The 26,977-nt window shown below is 49.1% G+C and overlaps 11 protein-coding genes across 11 annotated transcripts; 6 read left to right on the top strand and 5 right to left on the bottom strand.

Annotated features, from left to right (window-relative positions):
• Window positions 1–7: 7 nt before the first annotated feature.
• On the bottom strand, window positions 8–2,833 carry EI90DRAFT_3040979 (uncharacterized protein). Its single transcript, XM_039059054.1, has 6 exons — window positions 2,410–2,833; window positions 2,126–2,359; window positions 1,898–2,062; window positions 1,683–1,847; window positions 1,178–1,625; window positions 8–1,121 (listed from the first exon to the last, which is right to left on the bottom strand). Exons 1-6 carry the CDS (start codon window positions 2,686–2,688, stop codon window positions 133–135), a joined length of 2,280 nt encoding a protein of 759 aa, XP_038920156.1. The 5' UTR covers window positions 2,689–2,833; the 3' UTR covers window positions 8–132.
• A 96-nt stretch (window positions 2,834–2,929) lies between these two features.
• On the top strand, window positions 2,930–4,320 carry EI90DRAFT_2967752 (uncharacterized protein). The gene is made up of 3 exons (XM_039055606.1): window positions 2,930–2,964; window positions 3,021–3,045; window positions 3,132–4,320. The coding sequence occupies exons 1-3, from the start codon at window positions 2,938–2,940 to the stop codon at window positions 4,142–4,144; spliced, it is 1,065 nt and encodes a 354-aa protein (XP_038920155.1). The 5' UTR covers window positions 2,930–2,937; the 3' UTR covers window positions 4,145–4,320.
• Window positions 4,321–4,540: 220 nt separating this feature from the next.
• On the top strand, window positions 4,541–6,863 carry EI90DRAFT_3286709 (uncharacterized protein). Its single transcript, XM_039067022.1, has 6 exons — window positions 4,541–4,837; window positions 4,969–5,207; window positions 5,267–5,369; window positions 5,436–5,485; window positions 5,546–5,809; window positions 5,874–6,863. The coding sequence occupies exons 1-6, from the start codon at window positions 4,783–4,785 to the stop codon at window positions 6,423–6,425; spliced, it is 1,263 nt and encodes a 420-aa protein (XP_038920154.1). The 5' UTR covers window positions 4,541–4,782; the 3' UTR covers window positions 6,426–6,863.
• A 1,766-nt stretch (window positions 6,864–8,629) lies between these two features.
• Window positions 8,630–9,790, bottom strand: EI90DRAFT_2909105 (uncharacterized protein; the record flags this gene model as incomplete). Its single annotated transcript, XM_039054363.1, has 6 exons — window positions 8,630–8,764; window positions 8,872–9,120; window positions 9,178–9,235; window positions 9,316–9,425; window positions 9,489–9,589; window positions 9,661–9,790. The coding sequence occupies 6 exons, from the start codon at window positions 9,788–9,790 to the stop codon at window positions 8,630–8,632; spliced, it is 783 nt and encodes a 260-aa protein (XP_038920153.1).
• A 3,232-nt stretch (window positions 9,791–13,022) lies between these two features.
• Window positions 13,023–13,534, top strand: EI90DRAFT_2519940 (uncharacterized protein). The gene has a single exon (XM_039053163.1). It carries the CDS (start codon window positions 13,174–13,176, stop codon window positions 13,453–13,455), a length of 282 nt encoding a protein of 93 aa, XP_038920152.1. The 5' UTR covers window positions 13,023–13,173; the 3' UTR covers window positions 13,456–13,534.
• EI90DRAFT_3040971 (uncharacterized protein) lies at window positions 13,211–13,869 on the bottom strand (the record flags this gene model as incomplete). The annotated part of the gene is made up of 1 exon (XM_039059053.1): window positions 13,211–13,869. A coding segment is annotated over one exon (256 nt), but the record flags the coding sequence as incomplete, so codon positions are not given.
• Window positions 13,870–14,922: 1,053 nt separating this feature from the next.
• EI90DRAFT_2909337 (N-terminal domain of NEFA-interacting nuclear protein NIP30-domain-containing protein) lies at window positions 14,923–16,019 on the top strand (the record flags this gene model as incomplete). Its single annotated transcript, XM_039054370.1, has 5 exons — window positions 14,923–15,044; window positions 15,169–15,229; window positions 15,421–15,460; window positions 15,527–15,650; window positions 15,707–16,019. The coding sequence occupies 5 exons, from the start codon at window positions 14,923–14,925 to the stop codon at window positions 16,017–16,019; spliced, it is 660 nt and encodes a 219-aa protein (XP_038920150.1).
• Window positions 16,020–18,158: 2,139 nt separating this feature from the next.
• On the bottom strand, window positions 18,159–21,319 carry EI90DRAFT_3040963 (cytochrome P450). The gene is made up of 13 exons (XM_039059052.1): window positions 20,719–21,319; window positions 20,533–20,665; window positions 20,293–20,481; window positions 20,182–20,245; window positions 20,040–20,124; window positions 19,874–19,989; window positions 19,707–19,806; window positions 19,504–19,642; window positions 19,332–19,441; window positions 19,252–19,273; window positions 18,972–19,151; window positions 18,761–18,904; window positions 18,159–18,700 (listed from the first exon to the last, which is right to left on the bottom strand). Exons 1-13 carry the CDS (start codon window positions 20,906–20,908, stop codon window positions 18,613–18,615), a joined length of 1,560 nt encoding a protein of 519 aa, XP_038920149.1. The 5' UTR covers window positions 20,909–21,319; the 3' UTR covers window positions 18,159–18,612.
• Window positions 21,191–21,972, top strand: EI90DRAFT_3118325 (nucleophile aminohydrolase; the record flags this gene model as incomplete). Its single annotated transcript, XM_039063092.1, has 4 exons — window positions 21,191–21,290; window positions 21,401–21,504; window positions 21,552–21,860; window positions 21,910–21,972. The coding sequence occupies 4 exons, from the start codon at window positions 21,191–21,193 to the stop codon at window positions 21,970–21,972; spliced, it is 576 nt and encodes a 191-aa protein (XP_038920148.1).
• A 775-nt stretch (window positions 21,973–22,747) lies between these two features.
• EI90DRAFT_3040956 (uncharacterized protein) lies at window positions 22,748–23,357 on the bottom strand (the record flags this gene model as incomplete). Its single annotated transcript, XM_039059051.1, has 1 exon — window positions 22,748–23,357. A coding segment is annotated over exon 1 (167 nt), but the record flags the coding sequence as incomplete, so codon positions are not given.
• A 1,335-nt stretch (window positions 23,358–24,692) lies between these two features.
• EI90DRAFT_3144312 (uncharacterized protein) lies at window positions 24,693–26,542 on the top strand (the record flags this gene model as incomplete). The annotated part of the gene is made up of 8 exons (XM_039065133.1): window positions 24,693–24,720; window positions 24,787–24,852; window positions 24,907–24,982; window positions 25,032–25,069; window positions 25,123–25,278; window positions 25,351–25,680; window positions 25,837–26,129; window positions 26,375–26,542. The coding sequence occupies 8 exons, from the start codon at window positions 24,693–24,695 to the stop codon at window positions 26,540–26,542; spliced, it is 1,155 nt and encodes a 384-aa protein (XP_038920146.1).
• Between the last annotated feature and the right edge of the window lie 435 nt (window positions 26,543–26,977).

The raw sequence follows: 26,977 nt of genomic DNA, 5'->3' as shown, positions 1-26,977 counted from the left end.
ATTTAGAATATGATCTATTAATCGCCGGTATAGTACAAACATGACTCAGGCATGCAAGAGGTACTGTACAGAATAAGTGCATGTATGCCACAATGCTTTATTAGTGTGTGAAGAAGTGAGAGTATGTCTCGCTCAGGCTTCGTCTTTTACTGATCCTCCCAAACTCTCTTCCATGCTTGCTCTCCCTGCACTGAACAACGTAGAAGCTCCGCTTTTTGCACTGTGTCCACTCCCACCACTCCTTCGACTGCGATGTCGCTGACTCAGCGAGGAACCTGGTCGAGGCGAAGTCATCTCAGTAAATCCGCCAGACCGACCTTTGGCAATTTCTTCTGCTAGCTCCCTCTCCCTTGCATCAAATGCCGCAAGAGTTGTTCGGGCTTCAGCTTGTTGTAGCGCCTCACTGGTTAGCGGCGCGAGGGGAGCAGAGGGTGAAGCTGCTTCTGACGACGAGGGGGATGTCCCCGGTCCGAAGAACGGCAAACCAGTCTTGAATGACGGAGTAGGGGTTGTTGGAGTGCTTATTGCTATTTCAGGCGAGCCCACATTAGGGAACGATGATGACACAGCGGTATTAGGAGAGGGAGATTTCACTTCACGAGGTGGAAACTCTTTTTCAATTCCATGCAGCCGCATATCTTCCTTAAGACGCTCTCGCAGCATGCGGTCTTCTTCGTCCTCGTCCTCGTGATCAAGCTTTCTCGCTGTCTGGGTGGGTGTAGCTTTAATCGGATCTGGAATTGGTGGAACTGGCTCGCGTAAGACAGGTGTTTCGGCCGACGCTGTGCCACTGGGCCAGAAACGGCCCCAGTCAATTGAAATGCCTCGCTTTGAAGCCCGCCTCGCATGGGGTGGAGGCGATTTCGGTGAATCCTGAGCTGTCACATCTGATTGTGCGATACTTGGCTCTTGATTTGGTCCCGTCCTCGGCTTAGTCTCTTTCTGAACCACTTTAGGTGAAGCGGCCGTCTTCTTCTCGGTTGGCACATGCTTGGAATCGTAATCAACTGCCAGGACATGTTCGAATCCCCCTTGAGCTATGATCCTGTCGAGAATCTTCGATGCATACAAGTTCAGGGCCTTATTAGCATCCTTGAGGGCTTTGACTTCGGAGCGAAGCGCTAATGGAGGAAAGATTATTCATTTGAGAACCCTGACTTCGCCTGTAGAGTCATACCTTCAACAACGGTAGCGTCAACTTGCAATGGTGGTTCTGGTTCCTTCGGCCCATCGGGAATCTGATCCACATACTCCTTGTTCTCTGCCCGACCCAGCTCGGCAGCAAGATCCAGGCCAGGTCCAGTAATAGGCAGATCTCCTAGCGTCTCGCCCCTCTCTCCTCCAGAGGAAATCGACCCAACACGACGAGATTTTCTTCCTCCAGTGCGCACCGAGGTAGCGGGAGAGATCGAACGAGGCTGCGCAAGCGCGAGTTCAAGCTCAGTTGGCGCATGTTTGGCCTCATCGACTTCTGGCAAGGCCTCAAGGTTAGATCGGGTACTCGTGGTGCCGTGCAAACTTGACACATCGTCTGTCTCTGTGTTCTGGGTGGTCCTGCGAAGGAGATCGTACTGCCCGGAGATGGTCCTTTCTATCAACAACATGTTGTAACTCTCATTCTCTTCCTGGGAGCAATCGATACAAACAGTTAAGTAGGACGCATGAACGGTCTGAGAACTTACCTGAAGTTCCTTATTCACCCGCTGGAGATCCGCCAACTGCGCCTGCATTAATTGTAAGGTGCCCTGCAGTGAGGCATGTGATGTGGCGAGAGTCGAGAGCTCGAGCTTCATAGCAATTATCTCCGGAGGCTCATGTTCCTCCTCGTCGCCTCTGAGGGAATCAGACTGAACCATAAGGGCTCGGTAGGTTCATCCTCGGCATCATCTCTATCTACTTCATGATCCAGTTCATCCGAGGTCCTCTCAGTAACTATTGACTGTGTCATAGATGATTTTCTTGTCCTTATCGATCTTTGGGACTGAGAAAGGTTTTGAATGCGAGATTTAAGATGCTGCTCATTATCGTAAAATGATTGTCGTTCGGATTCGAAGGTCTGGGTCTGATAGCAGGCAATTTGCTCATTCGAGGACGCCGTAATTCATATAAAACACCAATTACTCACTTGCTCATTATATCTTTTCTGTAAATCGCGCTTCTCCTTCTCCAGCTCACGGATCTGACTTCTCAGCTTCTCCGCGACTTCATTCTTGGTAGCCAACTCGTCCTCCATTCTGGCCTGATCCGCATCCATCTCTTGCATCCGAGCTTCTGCTGCAGTCAATGCAGAGATGAAATTCTTAGATTCGGCATTGAGAGCGGAAATAATTGCATCTTGTTCATGGACTTTCCCAAGTAGCTGTCAAACCGATCCAGACGCGTGATTGCATGTTGAATTTCTACACTCACCACTTCCTTCTCCTCGATCTCACGTGCTAAGCTTGCCGAAACTGAACCTCTACTCAGCGGCCGTTCAGGCGAACCACCAGATGATGTTGGCCTAGGTGTCGTGGGACGCGGCGAGCCTCTTTTAGGCCCCAATGGTGCCCCAATGCGAGGAGAAGATGAAGAAGGGGTTCGCGAGAGGTTGCTCTTTGGCCCATTAACAGACGGTGTAGAAGGTGCGGATCCGGGCGCAGGACTGTTCCGCGCAGGCGCGCGGGGACGCAAAGGAGGTCCAAAAGACATGTCAATAGTTAAGAATGCCTGCGGTTATTCTATTCTAGGTATATAGAATCGAGACGTGTGATTCCAGGAGAGATCTAGGTGGCTGGCAAGTGGACCACTGTGAACGAGCGTTAAACGCGTTGTTGGCGAGTTGTTTACTTTCAATATAATCCATCAACTGCATTATATTTGAATTCAACGATCCGAATCGGCAAACACCTTCGGGTTGTCGGGATCAGGTGATCACCCGCCTTGTCGCCGATCGCCGTGATGTTTCAAGTTGAAACTGCCCAGGAAGTGCGCATTCCTCAGCCGACCAAAGTTGTCTCAGAGCTAAATAAAGGATAAACTAGCTTTTGGTTTCCCTTAAACGCGAAAGTACGCATCATTAACCGCAATGGAGGTTTAGCCTCGCTGGAATGTCAGACTCATGCTGCTGCTGCTGCTGCTGCTTACTGCACTAGCTCAACCCTTAGGGCCTACTTGCATTGACGACCTAGATGACCATATACGCAGAGCACTGCCGGAACTAACAACAGACGCCTCAACTTTGAACCGGGGAGACGTGTTCGAGATTCATGGGTCTCATGGCTCAGGGAAAACACACCTCCTGTACTTTATCGTGATGACATGCGTGTTGCCTTACTCAGCAATTTTGAGGCATAATGGGCTGACGGAATCTTTCGAACTTGGTGGAAAAGAGAAAGCCGTGATTGCGGTTGACTGCGACAGGCAGTGGTCCACCGACCGAATCAACGAACTTGTCAGTCATTACGTCAGGAAGAGGATCGAGTGGACTCTGGCTCAGGAGTCGATTGAGATCTCGAGAGAACTTTCAAGCATAATTGGGTCCTTGGCAAAAGATATTTCCGATCAGAGTCTCAGACGATTGCATATATTTCGACCAAGTTCTCCGCTTCAGCTGGCCGCGACCTTGGCATCCATACCAAATTTCCACGCCACGTCTACTCCTGACCAGGAGATATGTATGCTCATGATAGACTCATTGACTGCGTTCCGGTGGCCCGATTTGGGGACGAGCGAGCACAATGTGCGATCCCAGAATGGATCCTCGCTGCATGCCGAAGTCCCAATAAAGCAGGTCACGGATTGCATCCAAGCCCTCCGAGAGTCACTTGGGGTCGTCACCTTTGTCACCAGGTTGACAGTTCCAGCGCTTCCTCCAACACAAGATCGTGGACAGAGCCTGCCATCACACTATACTTCCGCGCTTGATCATCCGCATGGTCAAGCTCACGACAAGTTATCGTCCTCCACAACTCATCAAATTACCCTTTTCCCCCGTACCAACTCTCCGGGTATCGGAGGACCCGGTACAGAACCATCTGTGAATGTGGAGGCCTGCGTTCGGACATCGGTTGACAGCGGGGATGGTCGAATGCCGCGGGCTCGGCACCGAGTCGAAGTAGGCAAGTTCGAATTTCGAATCAGTGAAGGCGGACTGCATTGGCCATGATTTAGATTTGCAAAAGCGGCTGGATGCGGCCAGGGTGGTAAACGGAGTTAGTTTTGATTGGGCCTGATCCCCGCTGTCATTTTCAAGATGGTGGCTAGTGAAGTGGGATTAGGGGAGATACGTTGTAGCTTGCTGTCATGATCCATTCGACAACTTGAATGTTGATTCACGAAATCAAGTAATTCAGTTTCAAGGTTGTAGCTCCCGACTAGAAGGAGATGGATAGAGATGTTGCCCATTCCCGACAGGATTTGGCGGTCTCAGTCTAGAGGAAATACTTTTAAGTTTTCCCATCGACAAAACTGAGACAATAAATCAACGTGCTTCAGTTTTCCCGCTGGACCTGGAGAGAGCCGATTCATTGAAGGTTACTTAATATAAAAGGCAATTGAGGACCGACTGTGTGTGTGAACCAGGTTGCTGGGACTAACGTTGATGATTGGATTTTTCTCTAAAGGGGATCTCCTACTGAAATAACCGAATCTAATTTATGTATGTGTTACCAAAATGGCTCTAGGTTACTTGCTCAGGGATACGAATGAGCCGGGCAACCACCGTACCCTCCATATGACCTTCGTTACATTCTATGACAAGCGCATGCTTCGCTTTCCGTCTTCTCCTTCCCCCTCCTCACCATCATGCTTCCTGCTAAGGTCTTTCTGGTGAGCGCTTTTGTGCAGACCGTATTATACGGTGAGTTTGTGTGCCCCTTCGCGACGCGACGTCAACCCCCTACACGTTGAAAGGGCTGAGAATACCCTTTTGCATCATTTTTTCTTCCTGTTTCGCGTTTATGCTCAACACCGTCTATGATCCCCTCCTAGGCGCGTATTCCGTTCTATGTGTCACCTCAATTTGGGTGATTCTCACCAAAAAGACCGTCAATCGCTGGATCGCGGTCGTGTGCTTAATCATTTTTGGCTCATCAACTCTCTACCTTGCAACAGTCTTACAACGTCTCAAAGAGAGCTTTATCGTTCACTCCAATCCCTTTTTGGCGACTTTCGTACTTTCGGACTCCGGACATGTCATGACAAAGCTTGCCATATCGATTGGGGTTACCGTGAGTCGGCTTCCAGCTTCAACTTACTTGATTCCTAACTCAATGCCGTTTCAATCCAGAATATAGCAGCTACTTCGATTCTGATTTGGAGGATATATTATGTATGGAACTGCAGCTGGTGGCCGTGTGCCATTCCTTGTGTCTCTCTGCTACTCTGGATAGGTGAGTGACAGCCGGCCTAGTCGTCCCATCGAGATTTCCAACTGACTTTGAGTGGTAACCTCACAGCCTTTCACATTAAAGCCGTGGTTGATGGGGATTACGGCAGTGGAAGACAGGTGAGCAGAATACTAGGACATTCTCCACCGGACTAGACTCAAGTTATACTATCTCGACAGATCATCCTTACCTTTGCATTCTGGATCGCAACAAACACTTTGAGCACTTGCTTGCTTGGTATAAAGATATGGTGGGAGCGATGGAGGATTCGGAGGGAGTACGGTCTCAAAGTGTCGCGAACTCAGCAATTTCACTATAACCTCGTTTCTCTCGTCGTCAATAGCGGGGTCATTTATACCATTCTTATCATCATTCTCTTCATTCTCATTATCGTCGACAACCCTTCAAAGCGCGTACTTGCGGGCGTGGATTGTCAAGTCCCTGTAAGTCGAGCTTTTTGAATTGTATATTTTGGGCTCACTCCTGCGTTATACCACCCAATGATAGGGTATCGTTACGTCACTAATAGTCCTATACACTGGCCTTGCGAAGCCAGGTAGCGAGGACAGTATCAGATACGACGACTCCCGTAACAACATGACTGGCCCGACACTCATAGCAACCAACCCGGACATCGAAAGCAAAGGCATGACCCCATGCAATTCTGCCAATACCAGGGAAGATAAATGCCGAGAGGCTGTGCCTCCGAAAGGCGTAATCCCTGTTGACGTCGGTGTCGAGAGTGGGGTGGAGTTACTTGACGAAGAGGAGCAACAAATGGAGGGGACTCTGAGGAACGTCTCGCTCGGTGGTGTCGAGTGGAAAAGTGAAATTACTCTAGCGACTATCAACTTTCCTGATTTACTGGAGGCCACGGAGGAAAACCCCGAAGATCTAACAAACGCCCCGCCAGCTCGGCCGATGATCACACACAGAGCTGAATTCTGGCACAACGGTATCCCTGAACTGAAGTGGACACCGCGTGAATTAGCGCCTGTGCATGAGGACATGGAGCCAGGGTCGAGCACCAATGTTCGACAGCTCGGGAAACGCTTATGATACGTTCCCGATCCTTCGCCTCTTCCACCTTCCCTTGCATCCCTCCCTCTGTTATGCGCTGTCGCCTTCGCCACTACCACCATCATTGTCATCGCTTTCTCAATCGTTCACCCGCACTCATGCACTGCCACTTCTTCATTGCTTTCGCCTTGTTAGGTACTCACTCAGCGATACAACATATTTTCTCCCAACTGCGCGGTCACTCTGCCCATCGTACATTCTTCATTCTTTGTCATATACCCCCAGCTGTCTCTATGTCTGGTGTGATGGGTATCCCACTGCTAGCTTGCTAGCTTGCGGTGCTTGCCATGCACACAACCCACATGCACACATCAACACACTCTTTTTCCTGTTTTCCATGTAGATATCCGCATCCACATTCTGCACAACATACCTGCCTATTTTTCATTGAAAGTATAATAATATTGGTTCATTGACAAGGTTCAAATTGAATTTGTGTTGAAAGGTCACATACATAAATGTTCCTGCCTCTCCTTTGCACGCATCCTCAGCGAAAGTACATCCGGCATTGTCCATCCCATCTTTCAAATATCCCCGGCATGCATATGTGTGCCGCGATCCGCGTTTCTTGCTTCACAGTAATCGTCATGATTTGTAAATGCTTCAATGGTGGGCTTTACATACACATACATACATAACAAGTCCAACAAGAGATCTATCTGGCCCACCCTATGGTATCCGCACCCCCACAACCACGCGCAATTCACAACACAAGGGTTCCGATCAAAAGGTAATATTGACTAGCATTTGCAAAAGCATTTTACGATCAAATTTAACCGTGATAGTACATTTTATACATACAGAGATGGATCTGCGTACCATGTGTACCACGATTGCGGGGACCAGGCCCTGGGGTTACGCGGCATGGCTCTTAATTACACGCCCAAAGCTGGACATGATACACAATCCGTTTCCGCCTCCCCTGAACTTCATCGCCTGCAAGTATGGGGGGGAGGATCATCGATCCCCGCACGGATACACGTTTTCTTCATGGGTAAAAGAAATATAATATATCTATACACGCACTTAGCGAAACTGCATGAGGTGACTACAAGACCGGTCTCGGGTTGATCCCGACGTAACCACGGGTGAACAACATGCGTTAATTGCAATAAAGCGGCAGGCCCAAAATCCCCCTCTCTACGGATAATCGACTGGAAGAAATATCCTGGAGGAGCCTGAGGAGCCTGCATATAATAGCCGCAGCAACTTTCAGGCTGGGTGCCGGTAGACCCCGTCGGATGGTTCTACCGCAACATTCTGCATCACAGCACTCACGAGAGCCACGTAGTACCAGTAGCTTCCTTCGCGTAACCATAGAAGCTACGTATCTTGCCGCTAGCAGTCTAACGTGCAATGCATGGGAAGTCGTAGCACAACGCCATGTGGAACACAATAAACTTTTATATCTAACATAATGAAGCTAATATACATGATCCACTCGTTTTGGCAGCAATATTGATCGGAACGCAAAGTATGCAATAGCCCTTTGTACATGGTGCCTGTGCTTGTACAATTGTACAACGAACATAAACGAAAAGAAGTCACTGAAGCGAGACGGAAGATCACTGTGATATAAAGAAGCGGGTATAACTATGCTGAACGACTTGTTGATGAGGTGTTGTTGAGTAGTGAAGTTGCTGCGTTTACTCCCAAGAGCGAGGTGCTGAGGTGCGGAACCCAAATGCCAAACCGCTGAACATTATCTGGGGGTCCAATTAGTAAGAATATCCGCAAGGAAGATAGAAGCGAAAACGAACGAAAGAAGTGTAGGACAGAATGGGAAGTGCCAGTTCCGGTTGATTGTGTGGAACGAGGAATACAGGGTAAGGATGCAGGGTGAGACAGCACGGTGAGTCGCAGCATGTCCCAAGAGTGCACAAGCAACCGCGAATCCTGATGCTGACGACGACGAGGTGAAAAATCAAGAGAAGGGGCGCGCTCAATCAGAAAGAGGGTGGAGACCGAACCATGTGTAATCTAATGGGGAATAGCACTTATGGGCGAGTGCGACGTCGCAGCAAAGTCCAACACTTGAAGATCGATTGGGAAAGCGTACATCGGATAAGCCTGCCAACAAATTCTGGTTGTGGGATTCTAAATATACAGCAAACCTTTACATCCCCAAGCAGTTCGATGCTACAGGGAAGGACTCACTGGCCGAGCGATAGCGGAATGCCGCGTCACACATGATTGAAACTCGCGGATAGATCAATTCGGGTTCTAAACTTGACCTTCTCGAAAATCCTAAAGAGCGATACGAACAAGCTTGCGCAATACGCGATCAGGGCAAAGAACACGAGAACGATGAGGGCAATCTAACTCAGGAAAAACGTAAAGCGTATAGAAGAGATGTGGGAACTCAGTTTCAATGCTTAACGGGAGAACAATTCGTGGCAGTTAATGAGAGGTCCAGAATACTCACGGCGTGATCGCATAGATTATCCCCTAGCATGGCTTCGATGCCACTCGTAACAGGGCTGGATACCGGTGGTAGGCTGTTCCACCAGTCATTAGAGCTAGGTGAAACGCATCGCAGAGGGCTCGTGTAGTAGTGATCGAATATGAGCGCCAGTAGAGCCGACCATAAACAAATGAAGACCGTCTCCGAGAGGGTATAAAACAATTTCCAGCTGGTGCGCCATAAACCGAGTGGACGACCGAAATACTCAAGCTATAGAGAAGAGAAGGTTGGCTTCTCTTCTGATAAAATTGCGAGGCAGACACGCACATAGGTTCCGATCAAGACATGTACGATTGTTAGAGGCGCAAAGATGATCATGAGCGTTCTGGAATAACGCATGACTATCAGATCCAAATCGAGGGGAGAGGGAGAGTCCATTCATGGTGGCACAAATGACGCACGCACATTGAACTGCCCATAACACCAAGCACATGGTTATCCCTCTCCAACTGTCTTTCCTTTATTGCAACACCTAATGTAGTCGTCGTCAAGGCTAAATTCAACATTCGGAAAATCTAGGAGTAAATAGGATGTTGCGTCCCAATGCTGAAATGTATGCCTAGTTGAATGAAACTCACGAGCGGCACCAAATTATGATGCAGACAAAAATGGCGCCACTTCTTTCGGCGCCTGCTCCATACTCCAGCTGCACCTGCAGCTTCAGAGCTCCCAGTTCCCTCTTCCTCGCCCTGATCAGTCTCTGCACCCTCCCCAACACCGGGCAGCTGTCTAGTCCTGCCCCCCGTAAACGTTGATGCGGTACCCAGGGAATGTCCCACCCAGGTGTCTGAGCCTGTGTACGTGTGAAGGCATTTTCTGGGATTCGAGGTGGAGAAGGGAGGTCCAGATGGAGGCTGTTCCGTTGCCGTCTCCGAGGCATTGGAAAGGCAATACTTGCTAGACGAGAAAGGGTCGGCGATTGAGGTACAGGAGAGGATTCGTTCGGAAGTCCTTCGGTGGCAGGAACGGGTTCTAAGGCAAAAGGCTGAGCAGTGACGGTAATATCGGATCGTGCGGTTCCAGACGCAGCGGAACTAGGCTGCGATGCCTGACGACGAGGATACCTCGATAAAAGTCGATCAGCCGACTCAATGAACCATGAGCTGCGCGAACGAGGAGTGGGCCGTGGTCCGAACCCGGCATATTGTCTTCATTTACAGTCGTTTCATTTTCGGGATTCTCTGGTGAAGTGATTACTTCTTCCTTCCCGGAGGGTGGTAACGATGTGGTCAGTGGAATAGAGGGGAGCCCTATACGTCGGGGCCGAGTAAAGATATGCCATCGACTTTGTGATTCTTCGGTGTCTCTATGGGATGACGTGGTGGAAGATGAAAGGGTGTCCCACGGGGGATGACCCGGTGTCGATGCAGTTCCCGGTGGTTCTAATAAACTCGCGCGTGATGGACCATGACGATGATTTCCTGACGTTGAGAGTGAATCCAAAGGATCGTCTCGCTCCTCTGGGGAAGGTGTTTCGTCACGAGCCCATGCTGTGCAAAGTGCAAGGAGGAGGCAAGGATGAGACTACTGGGGATTCAGGGGAAATATCCCTTACGAGGAGATGTAACAATGACAACGGGTTGGTCCGTTGGAGTCTTCGAACGTTGAGATGATGAAACTCGCTTCTCTGATGCTCTCACAGATAAGCCTAGTGACGATCTCGAACGACCCTTAAATGACATATACACCGACACACCTGAGGTGTCTGCGGGGCGAACAGAGAGACGGACTAGAAGGACGTGAACTGGAAAGGAGCGTGGGGGAAAGAGGGTAAACAGACTCTCAATGCATTGGAGACTTATTTGGTTCCGGATCGACCCAGGTTACGTAACACAAATTTCGTCATCCTTGGATACGGCGGGCTTTAAGATCTCGTATCTATCGCAGTCGCTGTTAGAAACCCTTGGCTTCATGAGCAGAGATTCGCCGATCTCATGTAAAAAGTGACCTGCTAGATCTAGTGTGATCCGTCAGCGTCGATGTTCTGCGGCGCAGCGAACTCCTTTCAACAGCCCCGCAGCGTTGGGGATACAAATGTATGCTGCGACTCCGGGTGCACACGCTGCATACACAGTCGCCATTACTTGGGCACCTCGTAAACCATCGGCGTAAGCCCCCCCTGACGTTCCAGCTGCCGGTGCATTAATGCTGCTGGGCGGCCCTCGTACACCAAAGCCATGTACGTAAGATGGCGATTACAGTATAACTATAACGATCACATTTGGACAACTGCCACAAATTGGCCACGCTACATTCAGAGCCCAACCGGTGATTACCATTGATCCCCCTCAGAGTCGTTGCTGTGGGTCATACTTGATCAATGCCTGTCACCCATGCAGGCTATGGTAGTCGCAGCAGATTCATTCAGATCGGTTTAACAATTATTCGCCCTGGACATCACGCGCCCCAGAAGTTGCGCCAGAATCTTATCGCCTTATATTTCTAGCGAGGCTAAAATACCACCAGCGCGGCGGGAGTTGACAACTTCCGATGGTGTCTTTGTGATTTACGTCCTGACCAATAACCCTGTGCGCGACATTTCCAATAGGCTTTTATGGCCACAGCCAATGAATGGGCATGAGGCTGTGCACGTCTGGTGATTGTATAATACGACTTGACATTTTCCCCTTTGCCACATACTCGGCTAAAGTTTGCAGGATAAATATCCAGAATAAACAACAACAACAAGCCACATAATCGGCTGCATCATTAGTGGCATGCGCAACACTTTGCACTGCTAGATAGGTGTGGACCTGTGGTCGCTGTGGCAAAGAGAAACTTCGTGTTCGCACGTTCGGTCTCCTGCTCGGAGAGACTATGTTTTCTTGCTCCTGACCTCCTTCCCAAGCGCCAGTTCGCAGGCACGCGCAACGGGCATCTTGCTGTGATTAAATTTCTTTAATGGATACCTCAGTTGGCGGTTTACCAAAGTGTATGGGCACCCATATTCATGTTCATCCACCATTCATCAATGTTAGTATCCATGGATGTCACACTTCTGCCATTCTCCCCGGACCAAGCCCCAGAAACGTCCCGAACCCCTCACAGGATTTGTCAGTACACAGGATCTAGTCTTTCTGTCGGACATGAAAATTTCCTTTTTGATTGACAATCCAGATTGCATGTTTCCGTAACGCATAACACAGGAGGAGGGACTCCAATTGTGGGTGATAGATCTCGTCGGGAACAACTGATGTACCACCATATCCACAGGATTGGGGTTCGAGAGACATCACGAAGAGTAAACAATTTTCCGTAGATTCCTGGGATAGTATTAGGCTATTCTCGGCTTCGTATCGCTGCCTAATGCGATTGAGGCCTTGCTGCCTCTGGGAATTCCAATTTCTTTCGTCTATGTTTGCCAATTCATTTGGATCCCACAGCTCACCACTTCCCTATTGATGCCCTGCGCCATAACCTCCCTGAAGCGGATCAACCAACTCAAAATCTCACCCACCGTATTTAGCGTGATGCGCGATGAGCTCTGGGAAGCCCGGATCATCGGAGGTGGCAACCTTGCATCAACGGTGACCATACTTCAAATTTTGGGGTTGGTAGAGCTAAGGGCTCATTCATGGTGTCACGACCGTTTTTTCTTGGCATATTCCCTCGGTATTTGTGATCCCAGAAAATGGATCCAAACTCCGGTGGCAGTATCCGACACAAGCAATTGTGCAGAGTTGATCAGAGGCCTCCATTGCCATGGAGTATTCAAATAGTTTCTCTGTTCAAACGGTGCTACTAATTGGCATAGAATACCAGGTCGCTTTGAGGAATACTGTTCGAGTTCCATTAGCTTCTTTCCCACCTGCATTTACACATCTACATAGGGGTGAAAGAGCTGGAGTCAAAAAAACCCACGACCACCTTCAGATTCATCTCGGCAACGACCTATTGCACCTCAGGAAATTTGCGGGTAGGATCAGATCTAGATCTTCATCACAGGTTCAAATGACTACAAGTACACTTACCCCAAAACGTCTAAACTCAACATTACCTTGAACCGAGCGGCGTTTCATTTGAAATGATGCTGTGGAGGGTAACGTAGTAACCCTCGGTTTGCCAAAGTGAAATATCAGTTTTACAGCCTTTTCTAAAATTTCTGTCCGATCAAAGTGAATGGGTATTGACCCCGTTCGTAAAAAAAATCACCCAAAAATGATCAAATTTCTCGTATTTTTATTTTTCAATACAGTAGAGTTAGCGCCGCACAGCCATACCTATTCCCGACCACAATGATTGATCCTACCCTTCACACTGGCCATGATCAGACCGTGTCCTAAGCTACCGTGCACGAAAAGTTCTGGAAATCATCAAGTTTTCCTCACCTGCTTTGATTCTCTCCGAAACAGCGACTGTGTGTCAACTATCATGTTCTCAACAAAGACAAGCGCGCCCACTGGAATGATGACCATTAGCCCCGCACCCGCTCCTGAAAACACCCCAGCAAGCATTCCAACAGTGCTTGCTGATGTATGTGAAGCCTCGTTGCTTCAGGCTGAGCCGGTGGGAGACAGAAACACCATACTCACATCCAGATCCTAGTTGTCAAGTTCGCGACTACACCCACGGTTGCCAACTTTATCAAAGAGGTCCCTTGCTGGTGAGCTGAGAGAATGCGGCAACTCTGCAGTCACCGAGATGGGCAATTTGTGCAGCCTCCTTGGTAGTGAGGGTTGAGGACATGAGGACGATGTGTCACTTCATGTCTGGAGACGCGTGTTTGGTACCCATGAGATGGTAATGGTGTATGGAAGCTCGGCTGGGCTGATGTGAGGAGGATCGAGAGCAGGATCACTGTTTCCAATAGAGGCTGGCGACCTGCCTAGATCGCTGTGACCGTCAGTGCCATGGTCATCATTCAATGAGGAATGGGGACTAGCTGTGGGCGCTAATTCTACTATATGGAAATATAATTCTATTGTATTGAAACATAAAAATTTGAGAAATTTGACCATTTTCAGGTGATTTTTTTACGAACGGGGTCAATACCCATTCACTTTTGATCGGACAAAAATTTTAGAAAAGGCTGTAAAATGGTTTTGTCGGCGGCCGGACGACGTGATGACGTTAGGTTGCAGAATGACCTGGTGTATATACATGTTTGCCATGTTTCGAGGTTGATTTCCAACAGATTAGGCGCTACGTTCCGCGACACAGAACTATCGAGGGAACATTCAACTCCTTGTGTTGAAAGACCGAAGCGGCGCTGAGAAGTGACCTAACCCAGACATCATGGAACTATCCGCCCGCGAAGATCAGAGCGTAACTTCGCTTGATTCCCTGGAAAAACTGGAGTTACTGGAGTCGTTTTCGCAATTTTAGAAAGAAAATCCTGTCCCGCTGACTGGGTTTTGCGCCAAATTGGCGCTTCCATCTCATTGCCGCAAAGTTGCCACTCCTAGAAGTCTGCTGCCGTCTCCACCCCGTACACGCACTTCTTGTTGAGATCGTCCTTATTGAGTCACCGAACCGGCGTTGCGCGGTGCAGGGGGCCGATCGGCGATTAGTGATCAAGAGTTCAAACTGTCAGGACATGGTGGCGCATGTCTCCAGTTGAGGAAATTTCGTAGGTACTTATTCCATGGGTGTACTGTTTCCGTGAGCGGGTGCGACGAATGTGCTCACCAGCAGGCCCACACGCAAATGCCTTCCTATTCCCCTGATAGGGATGACCCGTAGAAATGGCATTATATGGCCAGGCCACCATGTATGCAAGAGCCATGCGAAAAAAAACCGTCAGGCTTACGTGGAGATCGGGAATAAGTATTCATAAAGTAGTTGATGGATGCCACGAGGCAGCCGGGCGTAACAAATTATCGATGGCGCAAGCACATTGGGTTCAAGTGCGCATTCAGTGGCGTGCTGACATTCCCACTGGATGAGCATGCCCAAAGAAGAGAAACGTGGTCTCACTGTTACTTGTCGACCCTGCACAAAGGTCCAGTGAAGTACACGTGATCGGAATTCCCACGATATCGCGCTTATTATCAAAGCCTCACTATCTAGAACATGGCAGACGCAGATATTCCATCCATCTCATCGGGACCTGTAGGCTCTCGCTTTGTTTCCCAAACGGAGCTCGATCAAGCTAGGGAAAATCGTGAAGCCCAATGGAAAGCAGCTTATGCACGGTTAGTTTCTGGATTGTTTTTCCCCCTGCTCTCAACAAACGAACGAAAATGCAATGAAATTATTACACGATGGCTTCATGATGACACGGTGCATCTTCTGCCGGGACGCCATTGACAACTTTAGACTGGGCCAAGAACCCCCTGCACGAGAGGACGCTGAGTATGATGGCCGATCGCTGTACGAGGTGTGTACTAAATCGCACAATTATCCATCTCCCATTATCTGCCCCTATGATCAATGAACGTTCCCCTCATTTGCGCCCACGCATTTAGAGGCTCCAAACCAACAAGGTACTACATCCTCAGTAAAAACTGGGATTTGACGCATATTCTCATTATCCGATGTCGTGATGCGCGCCTTTCTTGTGGCATAAAGCAAATTAAACAAGATGAATGGGAAGCGAAGAATAAATTAAGTGCGTTAATATATGGCAGAACCCCCTCTGCAAATTGAACTCTCTCGTCACTTACATATTACTCAGGTAACCAATTTCGCGCTTTGGAGGAAGATGAAGTGCTTTTTCTTGATGCTGTGAGAGAAGAACAACGGGCAGAGGAACGAGCTCGTCAGGACAAGGACAGCGAAGAAGTTCAGAATTTCAAAGCGTGAGCATCCCTACGGATCGTATGACCAGGAAGTGATGACGTGTTTTCTGCTTCAGGGCAGTGGCAGCTCGTGAAAAGGCACTGACGGAGCCTCCTATACCAAGTCCCATCGCTGCAAGCGAAACAACAGTACCGGCAAACCATCCCGTTAGCAAGAAAGAGCCGCCTCCGAAATTGAAGTCTTCATTCGGAAAGAAGGACCAGAAGGCCCTCCTGAAGGGTATCATAAAAAAGAAGACTGCGAACGCAAAATCCTCCGTCACGCCTGATGAGTCATCAAAGGCTGGTGAGAAGCGTGCAGCCAATGCTGTTGAAAAAAGTTCAGACGGCAGCCCAGATGCTAAACGGTCAAAAAAGGGGGAGACTTGATTATGCGTTATTTCACATTGCACTCTGCAACCGTGTAGGTGCGCACATTAATATCATATCTTAGCATTGTTCAACATTGATGCTATGCCCTGTATCTCACTGCAATCTTGGTGCACCATTTTCCCATCTTTGGGGGGGGGGGGTGGCGTGAATGTTTAATAAGCTGTTGGCTCTCATTTCCGATTCCCCACTCAGGAAACATCTGAAATAGTGCGAAAGCAGTTGGCAGCGGCTGAGAGAAACTGGGAGAGAATTTGCCGACCAATGGAAGCTTAGTGGAGTGGGGAAGGGATTGTGAACTCGTGCTTAAAATTGAGATCGTTCGTCCGCACCGGGTTTGGTTTTTTTGCGTGGGATTGGGAGCATGCGGATTCGCCATGCGTGCGGAAGGATTCGAAGGCGCGGCTGGCCTTGACCATGCCTTTCAACATATCTGCACCCCACACTTGGACTACTTATGCAAGCAGGAAACCTTCGATTTCAGTTCCACAACTCTCATATGTGGGTCCATGTTGCAACAGTGGCTAACTCATACCATCATTGTGGTCCGACTCGGTGACGGCTTGCGTCATGACACGAAACTTGCGGACACTGCCACTCTGATGTCTATCCGTTGACGCACTCGAACAACCTGGCAACGGACAGAAGGTCTCTGCGCAAGGGAGACCTTAGCAAGGCACGTTCTGAGGCCACAGGCCTTCAAGTTGCAATGCTTGTCATGGGAGACCTGACCAGGAGAATCCGGTGCTTCAGTGAAATGGGGGCACGGGCTAGAGGGCCTGTACATTGCTTCTTGTTGGCAGTGAGGCTTTTGTCTCGACTCCTGCTGCCCCCTGTCTGGACCTCTATGACGTGCCTCACTCGAGCTTCGCGAATCATTGGGGCTAGCTCATTTCACCTCTGCTCACAAAACGTGTGCAATGGGTAACAATGCACACTTGAGGTCTCCACTATTTCACTTGGAAAAATAGCAAACTGCTCATTTGGGATTCGCCTGACACGTCCCGTTCTTCTGCTTGCTGCTATCTACAGAAGGCTCTTAAAGGGCTCGTGACTGACGTTACAATTGTCCAAGTTGTTGCTGCACCATGAGGAAATAACCCCATTAATGTTAATTTTGCCTATCTCTGTGGGGTTGTGCGCTCTTGGGAACACATTGAACTCCTGACTGTGGAGTGATAGTGACGATATGGGTATAGCTTCACGTATCTTCGGAACTTAAGGCATCGGACCATCACTTTTCGCGGACATATCGGGGGACGCGGGGTCATGGTGGATGTTGTAGAGAAATTGGCAGATTTACCGGTATCAGACATACTATGTTACACTTGACCCGGGCTGGAGCTGTTCTTGCTTAATGCATCGCGGGTTGGGCAAACCTCACCAAGTTCGGCCTGAAGAAGGTGCGCGGAATGATGATGGTGAAGGGCAATATTGTTCTGACACAGACATGATAAAGATCCAACTGCTTCGAGAGTATATGCACGTGAGGTACATGTTTTGCGCCACACGAAAGTGAAGGTGGCCAATGGGTCTTGGATCCCTCACATGCGTGGCTTTCACTGCGGATGAGTGGATTCACTCGACAAAGGAAATACCACATCATTGCACTCTCTCCAGGGCACCCCGGAACCGACTGCGCTACAGCCATGTGGAAAACATCACTTTCAGTGCCTGGTCTGATTGTGTCATCGTTGACGAGTGGAGCGTCGTCGTCGATGAAATAGGAGCTGCCGCGAGTCGCGTTGACTATGCGCCTAACAACTGTCCGCTACGCCCTTCCATGAATTACTGCTTTCGGCACTCCTTGCCTGCATCCCAAGTCCCAAATGACATTGGTGATCCAACCGGAGTCACCAACCCGGGATGATTGCTAATCAAGATGTATATGGCTACTGGAGGGCGGCAAACACGTTCCCAGTCTGGAATGCACACCGAGTAAACATTTGCTCAGATAGGGCCGCGTCGCTGTTCATTTGATCTTGTAAGGGCATGGATTTATTTATTGAGTTTTTAGATATGCATGCAACAATGTGTCACGATGGACTCTCGTGCGGGCACCTCTTCCAAGACTACTTGGTGCCAACTGGGAAGCTCTGGTTTCCATATCGGCGCCGAAAATGCTACAGAGGGACAATCTGATAATTTATATTGCCATCGAATGACCCATCTCCGAACTTGGCGTGTTCATTAGCACCCGCCTTAAACATTCGATGTGAATGGAGCGAGTGTGACCCTTTTTCATGTGGTGAGGCGGACTAAGTATCCAGTGTATGGTGCTATCGATAGTGACGCACGATTAATGAATGTGTTGGGACCTCGGTGGAATGCGGATTCTTAAGCTGGTGACGCTGACGGTCAGACTACATGATAGGCTTATCGATGGATTCAAGATTATGATGGAGGCGGGTCCCAGCCCTGGGGAGTCACGGCATCAAGTTGGAATGTTTTCAGTAGCTAAAAATGGGTTGCACGAGATCTGAAACTCGGGAAAAGGTAGTCGGATTCACGATGTCCACAGAAGAAACCAGTCTGTCATAATTCTCCGCACGGACGCCACGACACAAAAACTAGGACTGAGAGAAATACCGGCTCACGGCAGCAAATCAGAGATTCCTGCCACCAGAATTTGTGCCGTTGTAGATCGTGGCTTGAGAGTATACGGGAACGGCAAAGGCTCCCTATTTGGTTCAGTTAGAATAATCCCAGCCTCGGAAAGAACAGATAAATGTTTCTTCTACCTTGCCATTCCTCCTGTATACTTTGCTTCTGGGATGATATCGTGCCCATTGACATCTTTCAGTCGTTCAATGTTTGTGGTCGCAAAAATGCTGACGATCGTGAGCCAGACCAGCACATCGGAAAAATGAAATCCTGGGCACAGTCTAGATAGTGATACATAGAGTATGCAATGTTTCATGGTGCGAATCGTTGGTTAGGGATTTTGCTTACCTCCTGCCATATCCGAATGCAAATGTCATAGGATCCAACGCAGCTGACATATGGGCGGTATAGGCGTCAGGGCATAGGTCCCCGAGGAATCGCTCTGGTATGAACTCCTCTGGGTTAGGATAAATAGTGTCATCCCGGCTGGTGAGCCTGGAAACTTGAGTGATGAAGATCCCCCAGTAACTGCGTACGCACTGACCAACTCACCATGAATTGCAATGACGAGAGAGTTCTGCAAAGGAATATAATATATATGAGGAGTGCGACGAAATGGGCGAATCACGAAACCTTTGGAATCAAATATCCTATTGACAAAGGAGGGATTGAACACATGAGCGATGTATTCTTTGCAGAGCCCCTTACCTTTACATACGAAGTCCGCTCCTGACAGATAGGGTACAGCAAGCGGAACGATTGGCTGCCACCGTAATGTTTCCTTGAAGACAGCTTCCACATACGGTAACCTCTCTCGACTTTTTACAACAGCAAAAAGTTAAGGAATTTCATCGTGCCAAAGGGACGCCACTGGGCTTACTCAGATAGGGTGGGGAGTCGATCAGTTCCAATTATGGAGTCAATTTCTCGTTGAGCTTTTCGTTGGACTTCTGGTCTCAGCACCATCGCGAGCAGGAACGTGCAGACCGTAGCGGAAGTAATATCGGTAGATCCTGCCACTGATTTTCAGAATCAATAATCTGCTCTAGAACTCCCTGACACAATGCGACAAGGGCAACTTACGAAGCGAGCCAGAAAGCCACTTTAAGATGTTACGATCAACATTACCTTCAGATTTTTGCAGGATGGTGGCACTGAATGAATGATTGTCTATGCCTGCAGCCTTGGTAAAAGATGATCACATTAGGACTTGATCCTATGTAAGGAATGTGCAGCAATCGTATACTTACAAGATCACACTCTACTTTCTGGAAGGGAAGCTCAACAGAGTTTCGAACCACCTTGGCCCATGTTTTCGCCTGACGTTTAAAACCAGCGAACGGAAACCAGGAAGGGACGTACTTCACTAGGTCCGAATGAGTTTGATTGCGACTGGAGACAAAGATGGATATTTACGTATTGGGAATGTATCCACGAGAAATGCTCCCGGTTGAGTAGCCCGCCCAAAGATGACGGCAGCGTCGCTAATCAATGTAAGATACTAACAACCGCGTGAGACAAGGTTGATATCCAGGGGTAAAACAACTTCTGTGCGTACATCATCTGCACTAGAGTCTGCATCGATGCCATACAAGGTGCTGAGGACAATCTTAAGGATCGCGCTGGCAGGCATCAAGTACCGCAAGCACGAATGCACACAGCTGCATACCTCTTGACGATTTTTGTGAATTCCTCCGGAGACTCCCAAGATTTTTTGAGTAGGCCGTGGACGGCGTTTTCGATGATCGGCAGGAACTGCTTTCTCACGGCTGCCTTTCCCAGGTAGTGGTTGGCAAATTTGCGCATGGCATTAAATCGATGGCCAGAACTGAAGACGAGGCCATTTTCCCATCCTAATCTAATGCAAGAGTTGGCGACGCCCCACTCAAGAAAAAAAAAGAGTACTGACAGTTCACCAGCCATGGGTAAGCGTGGACGGTTCACAAACAGCAGTGAATTCTTGGTGAGAACGTCATGAATGGCTTTATGAGAGTTTAGAATGATCATATGTTGTCCCAAAGCACATAGGTGTATGACGTCGCCTGCGGCAGATGAGCTTGAAGCTAGGGTATGAGGACAAGCTTTCCTCGCGCACCATATTTTTCCGTCAGCCTCTTGTAGTAGAGCCAAGAATATTCAGTCTCCATCTCCCTAACATTCCCTAACAGCGGATCCCCTCTAGGACCGGGTGGATAAGGATATTTCAGATTATGCCCTCGATGCAGGCGCAGGAGCAGGATGACGACACAGACTGCGATGCCGATGGCAAGCACGAAATGCAACATGGCCGAGAAGAAATGCTGAACTAATTTCTCGAGGACTCGGATATCTGCACGCTGGGTTGCCTAGAATGCAAGGACGAGGCCTTCCACTGCAAATTCGAAATGAACCACACTGGAGTGCTGTGACGTAATTCCTCTTAAGTAGGCTCATCGATTCTAGGAATCGAACGCAAACTGCATTGAATGTGAAGAGTTGGGAACCCTGAGGAATATGTGCTCGTTGCAAACAACGATGTCCGCAGGAACGCCGATGGTACACTGAAAAGTCGAGTCTGTACAAAGTTCATGAACGCGATTTGGCTGGAAATTCATCATGATAGTGGCATCTCACGCGCCGATTCGTTACTGCAGATGGACGGAGCACTAGAACTCTATCCTAACGGGGGTTGGTAGTAGATCGACGGACACGAAGCAATACCCGATAAGGACGAACTTCCCACGATCGACGACTCGCGTCCTCACGTACACTAAGTAAATATTTTACCCTACCCGTAGATCGGGGCGTTAACACATTCTCGCCGGGAGGCCGCTTGTTCAAGGTTAGCGCCCAAGTCGCAGCTTTGAATCGCTTAATTGAATATGCTATCGAGGCGATCAAGGTACGTCATGTTTTACGGTGCATGAATCGCGTAATGATTGTTCACAGCTTGGATCCACAATTATTGCGGGGATTGTTACCCCAGAAGAGGTGACTCTTGGGGCCGAGAAGCGCGTCCGGTCATCACTAATCCAATTATCTATCGAGAAAATCAAGGAGATAGATAATTATCTGGCCTGTGCCATGTCGGGCCTCACTGCAGACGCGCGCACAATTGTCGATCGCGCCAGAGTTACATCGCAGAACCACCGTTTCGCATATGATGAGTCCATCAAAGTGGAGAGTGTGACGCAGGCGGTTTGTGACCTTGCACTGCGATCTGGCGCTGAGGGAGTGCATGATGACGAGGCATTGATGGTATGTCATCGGCGCTTTGGGAGTCCCTGAATGCCTTGGATACGCACAGAGTTGGCCGTTTGGCGTTACATTGCTGATTGTCGGAACTGACGAGCTTGGGCCTCAACTGTGAGCCGCCTTTCATGTTACGATAATTTATCTGTTCATTACATTCGGGTATCACAGAGGGACCTTCACGAAATATGAGCAGGGAGTGGTTCAGAAGCTGCTCAGAGTGAGAAGATGAATATCATAAGGTCGGTGCCACTAAACCATTTGATTTGTGTTGTTCAACACTTGGTCAATGTGGGATGACTCGCATTATGCGTTCTTAAGCAGTGATGGAAGTTAGACCAGCGCAACGTTCAGCTTGCCCGGGTAAGTCTGTTGCCTGTAGTGCCACCAAATCGGTCTTGGGAGTTGACCTATGTATACCTGGCAGGTAACGACTTCGAGATTTTAAGCGGAACCAAGCTTAAGTCAGGATGTAATGACGCACTACATAAAAGGTGACTTACGACTTATATACAATATGGCGCAGACATAATGAAATCATCTTACGAAACAGTTAGTGCTACAAGGCTATACATTGATTGGTCCATTGGCAAAATCATAATTCCACGAAATGTCATGAACAAATCTATGCGGTTAATATTGGGTGCTGACCAGCTTCTATTAGCATACGCTGGAGCTAGGAAAAGGCATTCAATTTCCACGCTTTCACTTGCACGGCTTCTTCCGTCGAGGGGCGCAACTTGAATCATCACCATCGCGGGGGCGTTTGGCAGTTTGTCCATCAGGCGCGGTAGGGTGCAGCGGCCGTGGCGAAAATTCTGGAGGAGGCAGAGCCTCGCCTCTCCCATTACAGTGGCCGGGAGGGTGGCGATCCTTGGCCTGATCACGTCCTATCGAGCCATCAGCCTGGGATAGTGCCCCTTTCCTTCCTCGATCGTACTGATGGTTGGTCCATCTGTTCGATTTTCACCGTACACCGAGTAAAAAACCCAGATCTCATCGTGCTCTTCACGAGTGGGCTCAAATCATCATTCATCGTGACGCTCCTCGAAACGGACTCAAAGAGTTGCAAAAATAGAAGGGCTATGATGTCGATGCGATGGCTTTTCGCAATGTATGAGATCACATCGTTCTTGAGATGCATCTGCTGGAGATGCCTCCACCAATCATTCTCATTCGACGATGTGGATCTTGATTTGTGGAAATCGTCAGAGCATAGCGGGCATGGTCAGTGATCATTTGTGCTTATTCCAATAGCCCTTTTTGGATTTTGCATCTCTCTTGAGACCGTAGGCATAGAGTACTCGAGGAATGAAGGGTAGGTCTGAGAAATCTGGTGAGGGACTATTCGGCGTGTCGTCCGGGGTTGACGGAATTGCAGGACTCGCGTCAGAACGCCCATATGAGCTCACTTGGGCCCCTTGGGATGAAGAAGGGTCCACTGAGGCTTCCACCGACAACGCGCGTGAGGGCAACAGATGAGAGCCTCCTGCGTTATTATTCGGTAGCTCCGGTAATCTAGTAACAATGGAATTTAGCACACGGTTTTTGCATGGATGAAGGCATTTCCTGCGCACATTGTATCAGTGCATGTAGAAGCCCATTGTAACGCACTTAAGAGCTGACTGCGATGAACAAGGATGGCTTCTGGCTTACTATTCTGACTGCTCTGGGATAATGATGTCTTCATATCTTGGGAAAAGGGACACAGGGAAACCGCGTGTCAACGGGTTGCTATCCAGGATTCACTCAGCAAGCCATCGTTTTCGAGCAATGAACTCTCATACATATCAGGTGATGGACGATGAACAGTAGGGTTGGCCATGCTGAGGTCCTCTCCGAAGATAAACGTGTTCTCCGTTCCTCGAAAAATTGCTCGAACATGAGCCGCTGGTTGAAGTGCAGGGTGACGGGGGCCACCTCAGCAGCGGGTCTGAGATTTTAAGATGTTCACAAAGCTTGGTAAGTGGTCTACCTACCTTCGATATTGATCTCCTCGCTCCCATCATGCGAACCCCGGCCCATAGTTCCACGGTGGGCTAATTAGCACTTCACAACTTATTTGAGTCAGTGGTGAACCCACTATTGTCCTTCCCTTCACATGTCTTCACCAGGCCGTCATCTAAAATATCTGCAAATCATCCACACGTTCATCAAGTCTACAGCGCTTACTCCATTCGGTCAACAGCTCATACAACGCCACACTCAAGCTAGGAATCCATCATGACCTTGACATTCTGGTCAGACATACACCCTCAACAAGCTGTTCGCAGTCGGTAAGAAGTAATGAGCCATTACTCCATATTTATGACCACCAGCCTGATGATGCTGAAGGAACTGAATGGAGCTCTAATGGGGCTCCAAGGTGACGATGTCTGCGGCGCGGAGCACAATCAATCCTTGTTGTTCCCGACAACAACCAATAACAGCACTCAATCGAACACTGCCCGCCTACTGTGAGACATAGACGGAGACCTAGATCTATCCGACCTCGGGAAGGGGGACGGAAGCCTACGGGTTGCGAGCTTCCTGAACGCGAGCGGAGCGCACGAGAAGAAATCACTAGACAAATAGACCTCCGACCCCAAGAGATGACCCTCGCCCTGAAAGGCGGAATCCCCCTTCTTCGAAAACCGGGGGCATAACATCCGAACGCATGGTGGAGACTCCCCAGGGGAACAAAGTTAGGGAGATATTCGGACGAAGGGCGAGACTAGTGCTTTATTTCCGTGTATTTGTTTCGAGACCCTGCCCTTGGCGCTCTCCCGAGCAGCCTAAATATCCAGAACTACATACACACAGAGCACTGAATCTCATCGCAAACCAGTTCCAATTACGATGTCCGCACAAGGCCCAAGGTTTATAGGTAGATGCATGCTTTGAGAGTGCTGCAGTATACGGCACTCAAGCGCTTACTGGAATTCACCATCAGATATTGGGTTAAATCTGACTGATCCCGTCTTCCATGGAATTCATAGAGGGGCCAGAAAGCATGCAGGTATGGGTGGTCTTCATAGGCGCCATGCCTCAAAAGGATATTTACCGCTAGTAGATGATTTTCACCATGTCATAAGGCGCGCTCTGAATGCAGGCGTGAAGAATGCGGTCATCACTGGAGGTAGCCTCAGGTGAGATTAGCAATCCTATCTTTGTATACCGTTGAACGCCATTCCCCAGTGAATCTCGATCAGCCATCAATCTTGCTCGCCAGCTAGGTCAGCCCCAATTCTCTCAGCCCGAATAGACTACACTCTCCTTCCGCCAACAGGCATGTACGCCACAATCGGATGTCACCCGACTCGTAGCAAGGAATTTGACAAGTACATGGGCGGGCCAGAAGCCTACCTCTCGGCCCTTGACAATCTGATCTCAAAATCTCTGGAAGGAAAGGGTCGTGTGGTCGCGGTCGGAGAATGCGGTCTCGGTATATTGCAATAGCCCTTCCCCGCCTGAAGCTTTGAATATTCATGTTCGGACACCTGGGGAATGGGAATAGATTATGACCGACTTCACTTTGCGTCTCCCGACACCCAAAAAACTCACTTCCGCGCGCAACTCGCACTCGCGAAGAAGCATCACCTGCCCCTCTTCCTTCATTCCCGTTCAGCACATCAAGACTTTGTCAAGATCTTAACAGAAGAAGGGTTCGGGACAGATGGAGGGCGGGATGTTGGAGGGAGGGGTGGTGTTGTGCATAGCTTCACAGGCACCATTCAGGAAGCTAAAGATCTTGTTGCAATGGGGTTCCACATAAGGTATCAGTTTGTCCGCCTTCATTGCTCGCCGGTTCTTGATCTGATTAAATATTTAAGCATTAACGGATGCGGTCTCAAAACAAAAGACAATCTCGCTGCCACAGCATCCGTCCCATTAGACAAGCTAATGCTAGAAACAGGTTTGTGTGCTTTTAATCGGGTCGCATCCATCCTCGCATTCTTCACCGTGTCCATGCGTCACAGGAGTTCTGAAGTTGTCTACATAGATGGACCTTGGTGCTCAATGACATCCGCCCATGCTTCTCACTCCCTCCTAAAATCTCTCCCTAGACATCTTTCTCAGCTCTACTTCCCTCCCTCTTGTAAACCCGAGCGTCTTATTGAAGGAGGGACGCACACAGTCAAGGGACGGAACGAGCCCTGCTCCATAGGTGGTGTAGCATGGGTCATTTCAAAGTTGCACTCCTCGACAGAGACCGAGGAACAGGAAACAATAGACCGCGTCGCAGAGGCTGCTTGGAAGAATACGATCGAGGTATTCCGGCTCATCGAAGAGGAGGTGATGCAAATTTCTGATGCGCAAGCGGGGAGGAACGAGACCAAGGACGACCCACCGGAAGAGTTTGACGTGAAGAACGAAGAGTGGCCAAACCTCGGTGCTCCATCAAAAAAGTGAGATCACATCAATGAACACATTCTGATTCGCAATGCAAGCAATTTATTGATTGTGTCGCTATGGATGTGAGGTACAAGGGGCTAATTATTCCCTTGGTATGTGTGATGACCATGAGGATTAGGCAATAGTCTGTAGTATTCGTGATGTTACACCAATCCAGCAAAAACCTGATAGACCTCTTACCCCGACGGCATCATGATCACCCAGCTTCCAGCACACAAGAAGAGAGCAGAGCCGAGAAGAACGACAACGAGCAAAGCGACAAGATACAGGGCAATTTCATCAAGAACACCTGAGTTGTTGGAGGCACGTCCATTTCCGCTAGCCAGGGCTTGTCGGCGTCTCTCGCCTTCATCGCCAATCTGGGCCTTGGAAAGAAGATCCTCCAAGCCAGTTGGTTCTGAAGGTGCAAAAAATCGTTGAGGTCGCATCCAATTTTCATCCTGCATTCCACTTTTGGCGGGTGTCCAGTCCATAGGCTCGGAGTGAGACAGTGCCTTGTTTGCCGCTTCAATTTGGCGAGATGCTCTCAATGTCGTTGTTTCACCGAATACCGGAGCCGAAATTCTACGCGTGAGGGCTGGTTGTGATGAAAGTGAAAGAGATGAAAAGATATCGTCTGTCTGGGACGGTGGCAGAGGGAATGTTTGCACGGTTGGATTAGTAGGTATGATGGTTGTTGGGTACGGGGTAAGGGAACGTGATCGGGATGCCGAGCGAGCGAGGGTTAC

Source organism: Cantharellus anzutake, assembly GCF_015039405.1.
Source record: "Cantharellus anzutake strain C23 chromosome Unknown EI90scaffold_8, whole genome shotgun sequence".
Classification (NCBI taxonomy): domain Eukaryota; kingdom Fungi; phylum Basidiomycota; class Agaricomycetes; order Cantharellales; family Hydnaceae; genus Cantharellus; species Cantharellus anzutake.
This window is presented reverse-complemented; position numbering and strand designations above follow the sequence as displayed.